This window comes from Pithys albifrons, chromosome 4 (assembly GCF_047495875.1).
Source record: "Pithys albifrons albifrons isolate INPA30051 chromosome 4, PitAlb_v1, whole genome shotgun sequence".
In the NCBI taxonomy this organism is placed as follows: domain Eukaryota; kingdom Metazoa; phylum Chordata; class Aves; order Passeriformes; family Thamnophilidae; genus Pithys; species Pithys albifrons.
The window spans coordinates 23,996,387-24,015,786 of NC_092461.1; the positions used below are offsets into that span (position 1 = coordinate 23,996,387).

A 19,400-nucleotide genomic window follows, 5' to 3' on the forward strand; every position below is an offset into this window, starting at 1 on the left:
TTGCAGTTTTGACTACTCTTGGAAACATCTCTTTTCTACTTCTTTTGCATTCATTTCGAAGTGGTGATTGGACCAGAATTGTTGCGGTGTTCATCATGCATTGTGGTGGCATCATGATGTTCTCACTTTTTATTCTTTTCCTATGTTCTGTATTTTAGGTTGTTTTTTGACTGCTTGTGAGCACCAAAGTGATGTTTTCGTGGGTCTACCTACGATAAAGACCAAATATCTCTAAGTGTTAATACCCAACCAACAGCCTGTTGTCATGTGTATAAAATTAGGGTTGATTTGTCTGAGTTGCATTCCTTTAAATACATCTCTGCTTAAATTCATCTGCCATTTTCTTGCTTTGTAGTGACTATAATGAAATCCTGTTGTGTTTCTTTATAGGTGGCCCTCATCTTTGTCAGATTACTATTCAGACTTTTTCCCAAATTGTTTATGGCTATGTCAAACAACATATACCCTGGAATTCCTAGGACTTTGGTACCTTTCTTTTTAACAAATTTGGCTGGAGAGGTGCCAGACTTGCTGGTACTTCCCTTAGTCTTTGAGACAGATCCCAGGAGAGACTAGCAACACGTCACATCCTTGTGTGCTGGGGAACTTTGGTGGAGGTTACATGTACTACAGCTTTAGCTCTTTCTCCTTTGAGGCTTGTTGGCTCTTTTTGGTGAACCCTGTCTGCTTGTGGTGATTTTTTTTTAACATTTTGAGTTACTGCTTTTGTCTGTAATGCCTTACACCAACTCTCCAATTTGAGACAGATCTTCTGAGATCTCCCTCTATCTTGATTATTTTGGAGTTAGAATTATCACACACTGAACACAGATACAAAAAAACCCAACCAAACCCTGTCTGCTACAGTCTGCTCTTCTCTAACTGTTCTTTTTAATACCTGCATCATCTGTTTACTTAGAAAGCCTTTAGCAGGCTGACAACTCCTGATTATGTCTCAAAAAGAATTTACTACTTATTTTTCTACTCCTAAAAATAATTTCCCAAGAAAGCTCTTTTCTTGGCCAGCATTATTTTGTCTTTATATTAATCCTGATAAATTTTATGATCCTTTTTTATTATACCCTTCCAGGTTGGTTTTATGTGTGTGTGTTTGTTATTGTTTGGTGGGTTTTATTTGGTTGGGGTTTTTTGTTTGTTTTTGGTTTTGGTTTTGGTTTTGGTTTTGTTGTTTTTTTTTCTATGAAAGATAATTTTTAGAAACTTCCGTACTTGGCCATTCAGCCATTCTAGTTGTGGTTTGTTTTTTCTCCAGTCATTTTGGAAAATTGATTAGCTTTTGGTCTATGCCTCTGAGTTCTATAGTGTCTTCAGGCCACCTACAAAGATTTTAATCTGTAAGCTTATAGCTCCCCCTTTCAATTTTAGTGTTTGGGTTTCGTTTTGCATTTGTTCACTTAACAAGCTTTGTCATTGTTACAAAGAAACTCCTCCGTGGCAATATTTAGTGAGCCATGTTCTTTTCACTTTTTGATATCAGATTGGGTGTTTTTTTCTTTGTTTGTTTGGGTGTTTTCTGTTTATGTATTTGTTTGGTTTGATTTTCAACAGTGCATGAGACACAGCAGGTTCCCTCTGCTGTTGTGATTTATCTGGGTGTCACTAAATTATCCCTTGACCTCTTGTGTTTCTTCTTTGACGGCCTTTCTTATATTTGTATTTCATAGAATCACAAATAGTTTCCAGCCTGGTTGGATGACCAGTTGTCTAGATAATTTATTTTGATAAGCCTATGCTGTTCAGTCTCTCTTTTGGTTCATAGCTACTTTTTGTTATTTGTTAATTCTTCTAGACTGTTAGTATAGGGCTTTCCTCAGTCTCTACTCAAGTGCATGGTTTTCAGTCTTTTCTACCTTTTCAGTATCCTGCTGATGGCCTTTTTTTCCAAGTTTTCAGTGAGATGGTTGTGTAAATAATGTTTTAACAATAGGCATTTTAGTTCTTCCATCTAGCTTCCTAGGCTTACAGAGAACAGTACACTTTCATATGAGTGTTTTATTTCTCTGAAAAACTTTAAAAAGAGAGTGGGGTTTTTTTGCCTTGCCTTTGCTGTTTCATTCTTGTTTGAGTTAATCAATGTCTGTTCTTTCATTTAGTTGAGACTTACAAGTCTTTTTGACATTACTGCTTCTCTTAAATCATGTACTGTGTTTCTATAACCTCTTCAGTTTGAATGTTTTTCCTATGACCTTTGAAGGGCTAGTAAATTCATTCTTTTCTAGTTTATATTAAGCTCAGATACCTTGTAGAGACTCTTCCCCTATTCCCCAAGTTCCCCTGTTTCTTTGATTTCCCTTTTGAGCACATTTTCTTAGCTGCTTGTTGAACTTTGTCAACCAGTCTTGTTTTGGGAACATTTCTGGGAATGCTACCATAGTTCTCTGCTTCTTCGCTAGCAACATGAATTTTGCCTCCAGAACTTTTCTTTCAACTTCTGTATGTTACTGGTATTTGCACAGCAGCCATGGCCTTTGACTCAACACCTCCAAGGAGTCTTTCCAAATCCTCTATGAGGGCTAACATTTTTTGCATTAAACAGAGAAGTCTATGATCTCTGGTGTGTCAAGACTTGGTGTTCCTGATAATCATTGCTACAACACTGAGACTGACGAGGTTTGCTCATAGCTCTCAGGCAAACCTGGAAAAAAATGGATGCAGTTGTTTTCCACTAAGTTAGAAGATAAAATAACACCTATATATAAATTGACTCACTAAAAAAAGTTCACCAGCAAAAAGTGCTTGGCTCTGTAGTCAGGCACATTTCACAAGAAGGGTGATCACGACATCTATGTGGTTGGTCACTGTATTATCACTATTAGCCCTGTGTGCTAACGAGGACAGACCCTGTGAAGTCAAAGAACTGTTCCTGTTGGATTTCAGCAGAATTACTGCACTGTTGCAAATGCACACTTCTCATACAGCTAGGATTTTACAGCACATATTTGTTCATGGCTTTCAAGTTTGGGGAAAGGGTCCAGGTGGCCAGAGTGTCATCTGAAAGATTTGGATGAAATCTTGCTGCTCCAGTAATGTCCCCATATACTAACAAATAAAATGGTGTAGAATATGACCATGAATGCAGAACTGTTTCTTGTGGTTACAGATGACATCACACAGCAGCTTAGCAGTTGTAATGCCCATTAGAATTACCTGAACTACGTGTTGTGCCAATTGCTGGACTGATTGTGTATAGTGAGGAGTCAGCTATCTCTGTCTGCTAACAAGTGTAGGCTGCACATCAGACTCATTAATAGACAGAACTGAATTTCTCAATACAATAAAGATCATGAAACGACTGGATTTGAGCCTGATGCTGTTATCGTTGATCTACTAAGCCAGACAGGGAATGCTGAATCAGAGGGAAAAGAATTTTAGGCATGCACTTATAGAGGCCCTTAGTGATAATCAAAAGCTTTGTTGACACAAACTTCTGGACACTTTGATTAAAAGATGTGGTTCAATTAATTTTCTGCTAGTGTCTTGAACACTGCACAAAACTCAATGGAAGATTAAAAAAAATAAAATGAAAAAAAAAACAAACAGAAAAGAAAGCTTCTAACCAGGCACCTAAGCAAGAAAATGAGCAAAGTTTTAAATTATGCAAGATAATTGGTGGGCACAAAAGGCAGAGGAGCTTTTCTAAGTTGCAGATCCAGAAAATACAATGTAGACTTGGAAATAGCATCTGGCCTTAAAGACAGTCCACCATTTCTGAAGGGAAGATGAACTGATACCGATGGAACTGATGGAAAAGAAATCTGAGACTGTTGGCTAAAAGTTTTCAGTTGTCCTAAATGATGAAGTCCTAGATGGGACTGCACAGCTGCTTGGCCAGAAGTAGGGCAAGGCACCTCCTAATAAAATGGAGATTGTTCCAGCTATCTAGCAGATGGCACACAGTGCATCAGCTGTAAGCAAATTCACTAAAATATAAACCCATAGAAGTGTCACAGGTAGCCAGAAAACTTTTGCAGCTTTTGTAGAGAACTATTTCTTGAGCTATTAGAGAATTTAAATGTTGTCCAGTTTTACAAAGAGAAGGATGATTGTGTCTTCTGCAAATCCTTGCCTCAAGTCCTGGAAAAGGCTCTAGAGGAAAAATCCAGAGTTTTTGTTACAAAGAAAACTCAACAGATTTTTTCAGTCAGTTAGTGTGGTTAAAGGAAGATGCCATCATGTTTTGATTGAGAGATCAATAAGCTAGTAATCCTTGAGCCTTGTAACTTTTGTTTAGCACTCAACATATTTTAAAATAGCTGTATGAAATTTAAGATAGTGAAAATTGAAATTGAAAATTGAATAGATGTATGAAATAAGAAATCAATGTGTGAAGAATGTTACTGCCTTGTTTTTATATTTTCATTTAGAAAGTGTTTCATTGATCTCAGAAAAAAGTGATTTTAGTAGGAATTTAATCTAGTAAATGGTTTGAGTTAATTCAAAGCATGTGATATTTTAGATCTCTCAGCAGGAGTCTTCTGTATATAGGCTGCTGTTGAATTTCAGTAGACAAAAAGAATAATGAAAAAGTATCAAGTGAATGAGGGGCCATCTTAAAAGATTTTTACGCTAAAACTGGTCTTTTAACTCCTTATCTGTTCATTTTTATAGATTATTTCATCTAACTGTATATTTACATATATAACAGTGAAGTGCTCTACAGCAGCTTTAGTGTTTAAAATTGAACTGAGGGCATGGCATTATCTGGGAAAGAACAGGATGTAGAATGAGAAAAGGTTGTGGGCTCTGGAAAGATGAGTGAAAGTCACTCTTCAGATTTTAGTGGTGGTAAGATTATCACACTTCTGAAGAATTGTGGGGGTTGGAAAAATTTCCAACAGTAGACTTTTTAATTTCTTCAGTAATTAAAAGACAGCAAGATAGAAAACACTCGGGAAGACAGAGCTGTCAGGTAAGATCCATGTTATTGCAGGCTTAGCTATTATGTTCACAAGTGTCATGCTGATATTTTAATTCCACTACGTCTGGTGTATTTTAATTTCTGAAACTAGTGGGGGGGGAAAAAAGGGGGAAGGAAAGTGTTTGGGTTTGTGTTTTTTTTTTTTTCATTTTTCCCCCCCAGGTATTTGGGAAACGGTTAAAGTAACAAAACAGTTATCCTTCAGGATTTGATTTTGCAACACCAACTTTTAACCTGCTAAACATACTGGTTATTACACATATTGATCAGGAAGCTACAAGTTCTAAATATCTTGGTCTTAAAGTCACAATTCTTTAAAGATTTAGTTCCTCTGAAGTAATAGGAAAATATAGTTAAAAGCAGTTTCCAAAATAAACCTCTGACTTACAGGGCCTGCTTTTGTTGGCCTGACATTAGCATGTATTTTACAGGCAGGATTGTGAAAAATCTCCCTGTACCCACTAAGGCTTTCTGTAAGGGATTCAAATTGTAATGAGGTATATTTTCTCATTTATTTTATAAGTTGCCTGATGTGTAAGCTATTCAATATTTAATTTCAATTTTACTTCAGAATTTGTACAGGTATGGTGTGATGCAAGTGTTTGTGACAGCAGCAGGAAGTTCTGTGTTAACTCAGAGAGGGGACACCCCACAGCAGTCAGTGAGTTGCTTTTGTTACCTGTGCTGAGGAGTTGATACATTTTGGTCAATTTTTCTCTTTGCATATGTTTAAATCAAAATAAAATATAAAATTAGGTAGTAGGCAACCTGAGAAGGGGAGAAAATAGAAGTAAAATTTTAGATTTAGTGATCAAAATGGCTCAGCTAAGTGTTAAGATCAGTGTGTGCATAAAAAAGGTAACTGATTAGCTGTTAATTTGGGAGAAACATTTTATTGGATTGATCTAATTATAGAATACATACAAAATATGTAGCTGCATGAGCTTGCATATGCTCTAAACTGATATATAAATATTGTTTAAGAAATATTGATTTCTTAGGAACAGAAGTCCTCACAGAAAGTACGGTAGTTTGTTTTTTTGGGTTTTTTTTACTGATTTGGAGAAGCATGCAGTTGAAGTGCATCTGGATGTTCTTGCTAGTATGTTTATAGCAAGATTGTTATCACTGAAATGCCTTTGCCAACATTTAAATATGTGGTTTTCCACAGTCTTGGCTTCCTCCAGGAGCTTGTGGTTTCCTTCAGTGCTGTGACCTGGGCTGTGTGACAGATGGTACAAGGAAGTTAATGTTGTCCTGTCACCTGTCAGGGGTCTCGTTTCTCTTGCAGCAAGAGTTTAGCCATCCTATTTGGAAGTGCAGAAGTCAGAGGTCGAAGTTAAATGCTTTTGGTGTCATCTAGGCTGACATTGTTTGTGACATTACTAATTCAATTGACTCTTGAATTTAGCTCAGCTGGTTAGAGCATGGTGCTGCTTGATGATCCTTGTAGGTCCCTTCCAACTCAGAATATTCTGTGAAAATTAACTGAAACAAATTTCAGAGGTGAGAATGATCAAAAATCACAAAATTCAGATACATAAATCATTAATTCTTACTACTACTAGATAGGTTTTGTATTTTTAATCTTACTATGCAAGATTGCATATATCTTACTCCATGCAGTTCTGTATTCTTGCAGACACTTATCTCTATGCCTAAATTCAAGACCACAATTTTGTTTTCAGCATGACTACACAAGTCCTTGAAAGCCTTCATGTGTGTATTTAATATTTGGAAGCTTAGTGTTTGCATTCCAAAGTTAGCACCATCACTTACAGTTTCTCAACTCTTTTTCTGCTTATATCCTGATTATCAGTGTTGCAATAATAATTGCTTAAATGTGTGACTTTGTGAATTTAAAAGGGAACTGAAAATAAGATGTGAAAGATGAGCTGACTTTTGCTGGGCAGAGTAAGGTATATGAAAGGTCATCTGCAGACTGTGTGGGCAGATGTGGGTGTTCAATGTGGTGTTTCCCTTGATTTGAACCTGCCGAGGCAGTGGGTACTCCTGGGCTGAAGCTTGCTTGGGGCAGCAGCTGTGTGTCACAGCGTGCAGTACACACGTAGGCAGGGCTGCAAGGAAAACAGAGAAATTGAGGGAGGAGGGCGACAGATTCTTACACCATTGTTAGATATCAAGCCGTAAAACTTGATAGATCAGAGGGGAAAAAAGCAACAAAAAGTGAGGGCAGCATTTGTAAATTTCTGTAAATTTACAAATTTGTTTGTAAATTTTTGGTTTTGATTTAATTGGAGCAAGTCTTTTACACATAAGAAAAGAAAAAAAGCCATATCAAAATACTTTTAAGTAAAATATGAAGTATTAAAGTTGAAAACTGATTGGTAAACAAGATTTATCAAGGCACTAAGGAAGCAACTACAAATCAGGGAAAAAGAAATGTTATTTCTTTGTGCTTAGATGTCTTACAAATCATCAAATAAGTACTTTCAGATTCTTCTGAAAATGTCATCAACATGAAAAATGAATCTGAGGCTTTTTTGCAGGAAGTGTGTGGCTAGTAGAGGATTTCATACTGTTGCAGCAGTAGCATTTGGTGCTTGCTTTTGGAATGTATGTTGCTGCAAATGAGGCTGTTAGAATTCATAACAGCTGGGGAATGACTAAAGATCCTATGACCAGACTTTGATATAGTGCTGTTGTACTTCAACCAGGCATATTTCTGAATACATACAGGAATATAAAATCAAATATTTATTTTTTTAATGCATGCATAATTAGATGATATTGAGATGATAGTGTTTTAACTTCCAAGTAAGTTCTGTAAATAAATTTAAATATTGATTATTCTGAATCTTACTTCAAGTTATACTCCAGTCCTTGCTCTGGGTGTTGTTGGTACATTTCAAAATAAGCAGTTGCTTGGAAAATATACATATATATGTAATCCAGAGTCTATTCTTCCAGAGAAATATTTAAAGCAGAAACAAAATGTATAGTACTTGGTAACTATTGCTGTCAAAAAAGCTTTTATAGACCTATGGACACATACTTGATTTGGGAGGCATTTTAACAGCTGCACTGTTCAGTAGGGTTGCTTGAATTTCAAGTGTGATGTAAACCACACTAATCACAGAAATCATTTTAATTCTGGAGCAAAAAGGCTATTCCACTTCTGCAGATTGGATTTTTCTTTTAATTTCCTCAGTCTTAGTGGCCTGATGCATTACTGTAGTGGGGTTTACAGTTTTCCCAATCTGCTTCAAAGAATATCATAAAATCATAGAATGCTTTGGGTTTGAAAGGAGCTTAAATATCACAACACTTTCAGGGATGGGACATCTACAGCTTCTCTAGTCAACCTGTTCCAGTTCCTCATCACCCTCACAGTGAAGAATTTCTTTCTAATATCTAATCCAAACCCTCTTTCAGTTTCAAGCCATTCCCCCTTATTCTATAATTACCTTCCCATGTAAAAAGTCACTCCCCAGCTTATTTTTAGGCCCCCTTTAGGTAATGGAAGGTGCTATAAGGTCTCCCCAGAGCCTTCTCCAGGGTAAACAACCCCAGCTCTCTCAGCCCATTTTTGTAGAAGAGGTGCTCCAGTCCTCTGATCATCTTCATGGCCCTCCTCTGGACTTGCTGCAGCCCCTCCTTGCTAGTGAGAACAAGGTCCAGAGCGGCATCTCTCCTCATTGGCTCCTCTATCACTTGGAAGAGGCAGTTACCATCAGTGCATTCCAGGAACTGCCTGGTTTCTTGTGTTTGCTGTGTTGTTCCTCCAACAGATATTGGGGTGGCTAAAGTCCCTCATGAGGTCCAGGGCTTGTGAACATGATGCTGTTCTTATCTGTGTATAGAGGGCCTTATCTGCTCAGTCTTCCTGGTCGGATGACCTGTAGCAGACCCTCACTGTAATGTCACCTGTGTCTGCTTACCTTTGACACTGTCCTATAAGCCCTTGGACAGCTCCTCATCCATCCCCAGGCAAAGCACCATGCATTCTTGCTGGTCACTGCAATAGAGGGAAACACTCTCTCCTTGTCTGCCCTGCCTGTCCTTCCTAAAGAACCAATATCCTTCCATTCTAACACTGTGGTCATAGGAGCCATCCCACTACATCTCCATGGTAAGATCATAGGTCTGCAGGCATGTTCATGTCTCCAGCTCTGCTTGTTTACTCTCCACGCTTATGTGTACTTGCACAGGGGCATTGAAGTTGGGCCTCCATAGCCATCTTCTGGCTAAAGTGGCTGGAATTCCTTTTTCTGACTGACCTGCAATCCTTCATCAGACTCAGGGTACCTCTTTCTGGCATCAAACTTCTAGGAGTGGAATGGATTGACTTTCCCTTTCTTTGGCAACTTTAATTTGGTGAGGATTGGTGAATAAACTACCTGCACTTGAGTCCCTTACCACCACGCTCTGTAATCCTTCTTGATACTCCTCAGACTACTCCTGGCTTCCACTGGTGAAGCAACAGGTGTGGGTAATAGTGGGCTGTATGAGGCTTGGTAGTCTCTAGGTGACATCCCTGATATGAGTCGCCAGTTAGCAGCACAACTTTAGTGTGTCAGGTCGGCACAGGGGTGCCTGTGTACCTCTCAGAAGAGAGTCAACGGCTACTATCACCCATCATGGTTTTTTAGTTGTGTTGGTTTTTACACAGGGAGCAGATGGAGCTGCCTTGCTCGTCTCCAGCATCTCCCCTGATGCAATGGGTCTTTCCTCTTCAGTCTGCAGAGCAGTATAGAGGTTCTGCAAGGGTGTGCCAGGCTTCCTGCTCCAGTGGGTCCATGCTGTTGCAAGCTTCCATTCCTGCATCATCAGCTCCTCTCAGTTCTGTGTGTGTGCTGGTGGTGGAGTTGTTGGTTGGTTGGCCACAAGCTGTGTCCGCTACAGACTGCACTTAGAACTAGCTATCTAATGCAGCCTCCCTGATGTTGCACAGCTTTCTAACAGCCCTCTGCAGCTCATATTAGTAAAAGAAGTAGCATGCAGTGTTGTGGTTAATAATTACAGTTCTAGTTATGAACAGCTTCTTACTGTGAAAGAAATCTCATTTTGATTTACCTACTTTCGATATCCAGTCATGCCTTTCTGTGATCTCCATGTACAATAAGTTTAGAGTATATTATTTCTGTCTGACCTTTAAGTACAGTAGTTTTTAACTTCTTTTTATTTTCCTCTGTTTCCAGGAAGTTGAAGAACACGTGGCATTTTTAATAACCGTTCCAACAGCCCTAGCAATTTTTTTCGCTATATTTATCCTTGTCTGCGTAGAACCTGTGTTTAAGAAGCTGCTTCGTATATTTTCTCTGGTGGTCTGGGTGTGTCTTGTTGCCATGGGATATCTCTTTATGTGTTTTGGAGGAATCATCTGTCCCTGGGACCAGGTAAGACTATAATTTTTATTAATATTACTTCCACTGGGTAAATTTCCAAGAACCATTCTGTACAAAAGCATTCACATTCATTTTTGTGGGACATCTCATAAAATGTTTTTGTGACTAAGTGGTTGCATGCTGAGACTCCCTGCATCTATTTTATAAATACCAGAGATGTTCATACTTAGGATATATTAGGAAATATTTGAAGGCTTTTGCTTTTATATTTTTAAGCTCCTTTACATAATGAATATTTGATTCCAATCACCACCTTCTTTAAGTATTTGATTCTAGTAACCAATTAATATGGGAGAAATGCTAGCTTTGTTCAACACTGCTGATGCTATCTTCTTCAGTTTAAAATGTTTCTGTTCTCAGTGTAGGCTTTCTGTGGTCTTCAAGATGTTCTCTAGCAGCACATGAGAAAAAAAGAACTGGGAGTTTACTTACTTGTCTAGGAAAATGAATGAGTATTGAAGAAGTGGAGTGCCCTTCACATTTTTTAAATTTTGTAATGAAGACAAAGCAAAATATATTTGCACCCTAATAGCAGTACTTTTGAAATGTCAATAAATGATGTGCTGTACCTGATGATGTTCTGCCATATTATTTTCTTTCCCACAAAACTGCTCTACATGGGAATACTCCTGATATGGTAATTTTAAAACTCTTTAAAGAATGGAAAATAATCTTTTAAACATATAAATGTGTCTTCTGAAAATTCCATGCTGATTACATGAGTTTAGTATAACCTTTAAATGGTATTGCTTTATCCAGAATGCCTTCTAGGTCTTTGAGATAGACTTGAAACAAAATCTCTGACTTGTTATTGAGATCTTGCAAAGACTTATGCAAATACTGAACTTTAAGTATGGGAGTAGTTCCCTTGAACTCTTTAATTAAAATTGTTTAAGTTACTGGTGTATGTTGATAATACTTTTGGAGCCCTTACCTTTGTGGGTGACTTAATATTTTCATTTTCTTGGATGGTTCTGTGTTTAATTATGTAAGAAATATATTTTCTGGGTGTTTTTTTCTTTTTGTGTTTTTTGTTTGCTTGTTTGTTTTTGTTTTTGTTTTTTTGGTGGGGTGTTTTTGGTTGGTTGGTTTTGGAGGGTTTTTGTTTCTTTGATTTTTCTTTTCAATATTTGAAAATGACATATCATGCCACACTTGAATGTAATAGCAAGCAAATCAGAACATTAAGTACTTTTCTCTAGATACAGATTTCACCTTGGGAGTCCTTGTATCTTTGCAGTATCAGGTTTAGATAATTCACATAGTCTTACTTTTTTCATTTGTTTTCATTGCCATTTGTGGGAAGTGGTGCTAGAATATTTCAGACTTTCAAGCTTAGGTGCAAATATTTAATTAGATGTATTATTTTTTCATTGCAAATTGTACTGAGTTTGATTTTGGTATTTGAAAGATGGGACAATGATTTTCAAAAGTGTATGGCCCAAAAGAGATCTAAAAAGGATCCTGATGTCTCTGTCCTGGGATCATGTTTAGCCCATGAAGATTGTTTGCCCTTTCTTGCTTTCCTCTTAGGGAAAAATGTAGGCATTCCCACAGTATCCCAAGGATGTGGCTGGCCATGTGAGGCCGGAAGCACCACAGAGCTCTGAGGAAAGGCATTGTCTTGTTGCAGGTTGCCAGGACACAACTCCTCTGATGTTTCAGTCTACTTCTTGCTTTGCGTGCAAATGTTGCTTGGAGAAGAGGATATTTGGGAGGGAGCTACATCGCTTGCTCTGCCAGCAGCAGCTGGCTCCAGTCAGCTGCCTTGCTGAGTGCTGGGCAGGCTCCAGCCGAGAGCGGGCAAGGCTTTTCCAAAATGGCTGGACCTGGTGGCAGATGTCTTTGGCCTCTGGCAGGAGGAGGTGCTGTGCCAGAACGGCCCCTGACCACTACTGGGGGTGCGAGGTCATGTGGCTCCCTGCAGTGGGACCTGGCACTTCCCCAAACCCACTTTTTTTCTCCTTTGATTAGCAGTGCACTTTGTGGATTGCTTTTGTAGGCATACTTTTGCCTAGTATCAGTTAAGAGTAAACTGTGGAAATATGGGAATATTTCTGGGAATTTGACACCTTACACAATAGACTAATTGCAGGTTTGATGGTTTCGAACATCTGAAAAAGAGCTGTGAGCAATAAAATACTGCCAGGTATACCTGTGATGCTGGTGTTTTGTTTGCTCTGCATTGAGAATGTGCAGATCAATAATCAGTGTTCTCTCTTATAAATGAAAGCAATTATGAAAAGTCCCTTCCCAGTGATCAACAACTTCATTGTTGAAGTTTTACATTTTGTGAATCTTTAAACCATTTTGCTTGGCATATTAGGGTGTTTTTGTGGTTCCTTTATGCTTTTTATGAAAGAAAGGAGATATGATGTAAAATTTAAATTGGTTTGATTTCAAATACGTCTCTGTCAACATAACTAATGAGAAAATTATGAAAATAAGAGAAAGAGCCAATTCATGCACAGTTACTTTCTAAACAAGTGCTTTATTTTAATTTTCTTCAAATTACAGCCCAACTTTTGTTCTGGTCCAGCAGAGTTTAAGAATACCCTTTTCATCATACCTTTCATGTCCCCGAATCTTAAGCTTGTTAAGAATATGGCATTTCTTAATTGTACTGATAACTATTGAAAGACAGATTTTTTTGCATACCACAGTTGATAGAAAAAAGGATGTTATTCTGTGATTTGTGGACAAACTTTTTCCTTTTGAGTGAGAACCCTGCATCTTTTACATTTTGGTTTAATGATTTTCATGTGTCTCAGCTGTTTGCAACTGCTAAATATAGTTTTTCTCTGTAATCTTAAGAAACCTTAGGTGTGAACTTTTACAGCTTTTGTTTACAATAAAAATACCACTTGAGAGAGACTATTTTGGTTAGGAACTCAATATATTCAATGCAGAGCAGTTCCTCCTGAGCCTGTGGACACATAGCTCAAATAACTTCCATGATTAGTAGAGGACTGGAAATGAAGTGGCTGGTCAGGGCCATTTTTTTTTATTAGAAACCTGTAGGCTCATGTGAAGTAAGTGCAAGTCGTAATTGGTTACAGTTATCTTTTTATTGTCCCTGCAGACTGCTTTTATCAGTCTCCATTTCCTTGACTGTTCCTTAGTTGCAGCTACAGCTTTGGAGAGAAAGCTGTTATCAGGTAGGTATCTGGACACTGTTTGAAGGGGGAAGACAGTGCAACTGCGGACAGTTGCTTTGTCCCTTGGGCCAGTCTGCAAGCCCCATGCTGACTCCATAATTGGCTGCTGAACCTGATTCAAAGCCTATTATTGTTATTGGACTGCTTGGGTATCATCACTAACCTGTTTATGATAGAAGCCAGGAATTTGCACTATCAACCTTACTAACTAACTTACCTCTTAAGGTAGTCCAATCTCCCATACTCCTCTGTATTCACAATGAAAAACAGCAAGAACATGGAGAGGTAGAGGGAGCCTGCCTTAGGGAGGTGTTGAGTGGCTTAGCATGAAAAAAATTGGAACAGTGATGGCCAATGTCTTTGGTACCGGAGAACCTGTGGCAACCTTCTCTTATTGGTGTCAGCCCAAGTTTCTGTCACTGCCAAACTTGACAGTAGAGCCCCTGTTTTTCCCTGGTGTCCCAGGGAACTTAGCTGCTTTTGTAGGACTTTCACATGCTACACTGTGCCGCAGCCCAGGAGGGAAACTGGCTGCCTGCTAGGAATCGCAGGACACCAGAGTGGGTAGGAAAGAAGTAGAGCAAAGGCAGTCATGCCAAGAAATTTCCTGCTGGCAACATTTTTGCAAGTCTAAGGTGAGAGCAGTAATATGTGGAGATGGTTTCAGTGAGGAAAGACCCAAGGGCAGTGCTTACTTAGCAAGGTCTGTGTAGATATTTCTGGATGTTGCGTTGGTGGAGAGCTAGTAATGCAAGGGAGGCAAGCTGAGTAAGGAGTTCTGGTGAAAAAAGGTAATGTATTGATTTTGTCGTGTTAGGACTCTTCCCTACTATAGAATGAAGCACCTTTCCTTTCAAAATGTAAATCCAGTACCTATCTGAAGAGTTTCATGCCAGGGAATGAATTTAAATTAGTTTCCTCTTGTTTTGCTGACAGTGTAGTTATTGTGCAAGTCGCCTTTCCATGTCACCCTCTGACATGTCTATTACTTCCTCAGCCTTTTATACAGGGTGTATGTAAATATGTCATAGCACATTGATATCTATGGATAAAGAGAGCTCTTAAAGCATGCCATAGATTATATAAAAAAAGAGTAATTATACAGCGTTATGCTAGTCTAATGAATTCTATCACTGCAGGATTTTGGTGTTCAATTCCGTTTAATTATAAATACATTTGCACGGCACAGGCACCAGATGTGTTCCTCCTCCTCTGTATTGAATTACAGCACAGAAACTACTTCAAGCGGAATTTGGCACTCAGGGTGTAAAAAAAATATCCAGTGATATGTGTAGAAAGTACGTGTGATTATTTTAGCCTAAATTCTACTTTTTGAGCTGAATTTAAAGCACTTCTTTGTTTTGTTTTAATGTGTTGATATGGAATGGTTCAGTTCAGGCCTTGGGGCAGTCCCAGTTTATGAAGTGCAGGCAAAATTTTATGCCCTAGTATTTGTAATTTCCATTGTTTAATATTGTCTTAGCACCTGAGGATATCAGTCTGTTGTGTGCTGGGGGGTGAGGGCCTACACAGAGTTTCTGTGGTTGTGGTAATTGGTTCCTGTATTAGGCCCTGGGATGAGCTGATGGGTCTGCAGAAAAAGAATGATTGTCTTTGTAAGGAATTACATTTCCACACCTGGCTTGGAACCTGCCATATCTAAAGCCAGGCCTTAAGTATTAATAACATGTTTTGTGGTTAAGAAGTGCAAAAAAAAATAAAAAAAAGTTTAGATGTTTGAAGAATGCAAGGCAGGTATCAGTGAAGGCCCTGTAGCACAGGCAAGTGAGGATAAGTTGATGCTATACCACTTCTTTATGATTTGGAGTGGGGAGGATATTTCACATTTTTTTAAGTTCGAGATTAATCAGATTGTCAGGAATGAGTATCCTAAACAAGGAACCAAATCTTGGAGGAGCATTACCTTGTTGGTAGTCACCTGAAAAAGGATATGAAGAAAACCAGGAGGGTTGTGTTAAAAGGGAAGATACTGCCAAGCAGATGATACTGTGCTTTAGCGTAGTATCTTTTTAAAAAAAGATGAAACCCACAATTGATAAGTATATGCCATGTTTTCAGTTGTATCTGAAGAAGGAGAAGAACAGATGATTTTTTATGTTAATACATTTTCTAGAGACATGTGAAGTCACAGGCTTAATAGCAAGACATTTAAGTGTGATTATCAAGTCTGGTATGGCTATATCTGTATTGAAGACAGGAAAAACATAAACTATTAGAGACCTGCCAGTTACAAAATCATTAATATAGTATATTAATATAATAAAATAGTGTGTGGAGCCTTGGAATCCCTGTTGGCACAACTAACATGCCATTCTTAACCTTTGTGATGTCATGGCAGTGCATTGTGATAGTTTGTGGAAAGAGAACTGATTACTGTTCTAAATAGGGAATGTGTTTTGGGGTTTTTAAAATCTATTTTAGTGCCAAACAGAAGATTAGGAGCACTGGTAGACAAGATGACCATTATTGAAGTCACTGGACGTGTAGGTGAAGGGAGATGGCAAATAGTGTACCTTCAGATGGCTTAAGGCAGGAGGAAGATTGCTGGCTGGATTTGTCAGGGAGCTCTCTGGAGAATGTTTGCCTTTATTAGTGTTTTTTACTAGTGATGGGGTGACAGAATGTCACTGCTATAATGAAATTTGTTGATGACCAAGTTCAAGGATTCCTAATGCAGAGAAAGATCACAGTGTTATGGGGAAGAAAAGCTTGACCTTGAGTACTGCAGTAATAGCAGCAAGATGAAATTTAATAATAGGAAATGTGAGATGCCTGCATTTGGGGAATAACAGCAGAAGTTTCACCTATAATCTGAGTTCATCAGGAGAAAATGAGCAAGGACAAGCAGAATGAAGAGAGGAAGCATTAGTTCATCACTGATCATTAGGACATGTGTCCAGAGAAGATTCAGTTATGATGGCAAAGTATCCAGCTAAAGATGAATCCTTGTCTGGATGACGATGTACATTTCTAGTCACATTTATTCTAAAAGATAAACTGAAACTGGAATAAATGTAGAGAGTATCAAGCAAGATTACCAGGATAAAGGAGAGTTTTGTGAAAGAAAATGAACTTGTCTTGGGTATAGATCTTCAGAGAAGAAGAATGTTGAGAGCGATGTGACTGCCATCTACAGATAGTCTGTGGTTGCAGACAAGAGATTTGAGGAGAACCTATAAAAGATAAAGATAAACAGAAGATAAACATACACACACACAAATAAAAATTAGCTGGCCATTAATGAAAATTAAACTGAAAATTGGAATTAATCCCATAGCCATTAGGGCATTGGGTTTGTGGAATGGCTAATATCCTCAGGATAATAAGGATTAAAATAATGAATTGGTTTTACAGTGGAATACTGCCCTTAGCTGAGAGTCATTCAGCATCTTCCATAACAAGGACATGGACTTCAGTGGTTCAGGAGCATCTTTTTAGTTCTTTATTCCTGTGGACTACTGAACATCTGGGAACTACTGAGCTGTTTTAAATGACAGTTTACTTTAACCTGTGCCAGAAGTTCATCTAAAAGCTGAAGAGATGCATTGTTTGAATTATAAAAGTACACAGTTTTTTGCTATTTAAATATCTTTTATCCTTCCTGTCTTCTTCTGGAGAAGTAGTCTCAAAATTTAAAACATCTGGGGGTAACAATCTTCATCTATTTCTTTCTTTAGGCATTTATTATAACATTTATGAGAGAGATTTGACACATTATAGAGTAGAAGAGGCAGGATGTGTCCTGGAAGTTATTGGAAGAACCTTATGAAACTCTTGTTTACCTGCTAGTTTCTTTTTCTTAATTCCATTTCCTGTAGTGATTTTTTCATCTCAGAGGGGACAATTAAGTACAAAGGCTGAGCTGATGGTAGTTTTCATCAAGATTATTGTGTGGTTTACATGCAGTATGATATTTGCAGTGCAAGCCATGTGAATGAATGTGCAGAACTGAATGTGGAAATATTCTTCTCTGTGATGGGAAGTAACAGTTATCAATAAAAACATTAATGTTTCTGAGAATACTGAAACTAAGCAATGCTAACTTTATATTGTTCTGATGTTCTTGAAGTCAAGAGACCAAATGACAAATGGAAATGAATAATATAAGCCATTCATATGGCTTCTTATGTGCTTAATAATTGATTTGACATTAGGAAATAAACATTTAATAATACATACATAGTTAAGAATTGTAAGATGGAGCTACTAGAGAACCATGAAAGAAGCTATCCAGTACTTCTTGCTAGCAGAAGAAGGGGAGCCATGTAAGTTTACTGTTCACTGGAATAGTTTCTCATTCAGAAATGTAACAGTTTACCTGACTTCCAGGAGGGAAAGTTTTGTCATGACACTATGTTAGTCTGTTGGTTTAAGCTCTTTGACCTTGCATACCTGCCTGCCAGGGAAAAATTGCACCCTTACAAGGCCATTGGACATCATATTGTATGTTTTTATTTCTGTGCATTAAGTGATGAAATGGCATATCATTATAGATTATAACCTTTGATAATTTTTTTGCCTTTTGCCTCTAATCTGATTCAGTTTGCAGGTTTCTGCTGCTCTACTAATTTATCTGGTGAGCTGTTGCACAAATTAAAATAAAATAGATGGTGAAACCTTTTCATAGAAGAAAGCTGTATAAGAAGATCTCAGTTTCATTGTTTAAGAGTGTTCCGTTTCTGTACGTTTTATGGAGTTTTAGGCATAACAATAATCTTAGTATTCAGATTGTCAGATGACGGCTTCTCTTTTAGTCTAGGAAGCAGATAACAGAATCTGCCCCCATGTGCCTGCAGTTTGTAATATTCTGAAGGTGCAATGCCTTTTGGCTTCACTTGCCAGGATGCAAATCTGCAGAGTTATGCAGAATTAGGGAACATCAGTCGTCTTAAAGTACCCAATATAAGAAAGCCATATGATCTGCCTGTTTGTTGGCAAGCAAGGTACTAAGTTTATAGAGTTTTACAAAAGTAAGAGATAAAGAAGTAGAAATATGTGATGTGTAGTAGGGCTCACTCAATATGAGTTGTAGAAAATGCATGTTTAAGTTTCATATATTTATAGAAAAATATAATTTGTAAAATCTATGTAAATTAATTTTCAAAGGTATCTTAATTGGACAAACATAGTTATGTCATAGGATTCTATTATTACATGATTTAAAATGTGGTTAAGCTCAGATTTTTCGGAATAATGTATAATTAAAATGTGAGTTACATAATTATACATTACAAATTGTAAATTCCTTGAGATATAGAAAATAGATGTGCTTTCAAGAGGTTATTTATGCTCATTTATTGACTTGTTTGTTTAATTTTACTATTTGACTTTTTTTGGTATACAGAGCAGTGTATGTTGCTTGTTTATTGGGACATAGCTTCGATGTTCATATTGGTTTAATTCAGCAATGGGCTGTCTAGAAAAACAGGAAGGAGAAAAATTATGGACTAAGATAATAGTCAATTCTCAGACAATATCTCAGTGTTGATGAAGGAGAATCCCAGAGGTATTTGTCTTTTATGATTCTGCTTCCTCTTTAGGCAATATATGAGACTGATTTGGAGGGCTGAGAAGAGGAAGGGTAAGAGGACTTTCAGAAGGCAGGTTTCAAAAGGAGCAGTTTTTCAAAAGGGAACCAGTAACTACTTGGGGGATCCGTATCAGGGAGAAGGACACAACATTTCCCAGCTTCAATTCTTCAGAAAAACTAGGCTTCCTGAACCAATGTGACAGGAAGAGCCTTTTCAGTCTATCAAGGGAAAAAACCTCCACCCTTTGTCCCTCCACATAAATGCATTCATAAGGCTTCAAACAATAAAACAAGTTCTCATGCATTGCAGCATCCGCTGTTATGCCAGTTGTGGAAAGCGTACATTTCTGTTACTACTCCAAGGCTTCATATTGGTTTTACAG

General features: G+C 37.8%; 1 protein-coding gene across 1 annotated transcript in view; it reads left to right on the plus strand.

Moving 5' to 3' along the window:
* The window catches only part of ADCY2 (adenylate cyclase 2), a 213,817-nt gene that overhangs the window by 11,663 nt on the left and 182,754 nt on the right, over positions 1–19,400 (plus strand). The window contains exon 2 of the mRNA XM_071553661.1: positions 10,102–10,299. Within this exon, the coding sequence (XP_071409762.1) occupies positions 10,102–10,299 (198 nt within the window). The remainder of the gene's footprint in view (positions 1–10,101; positions 10,300–19,400) is intronic.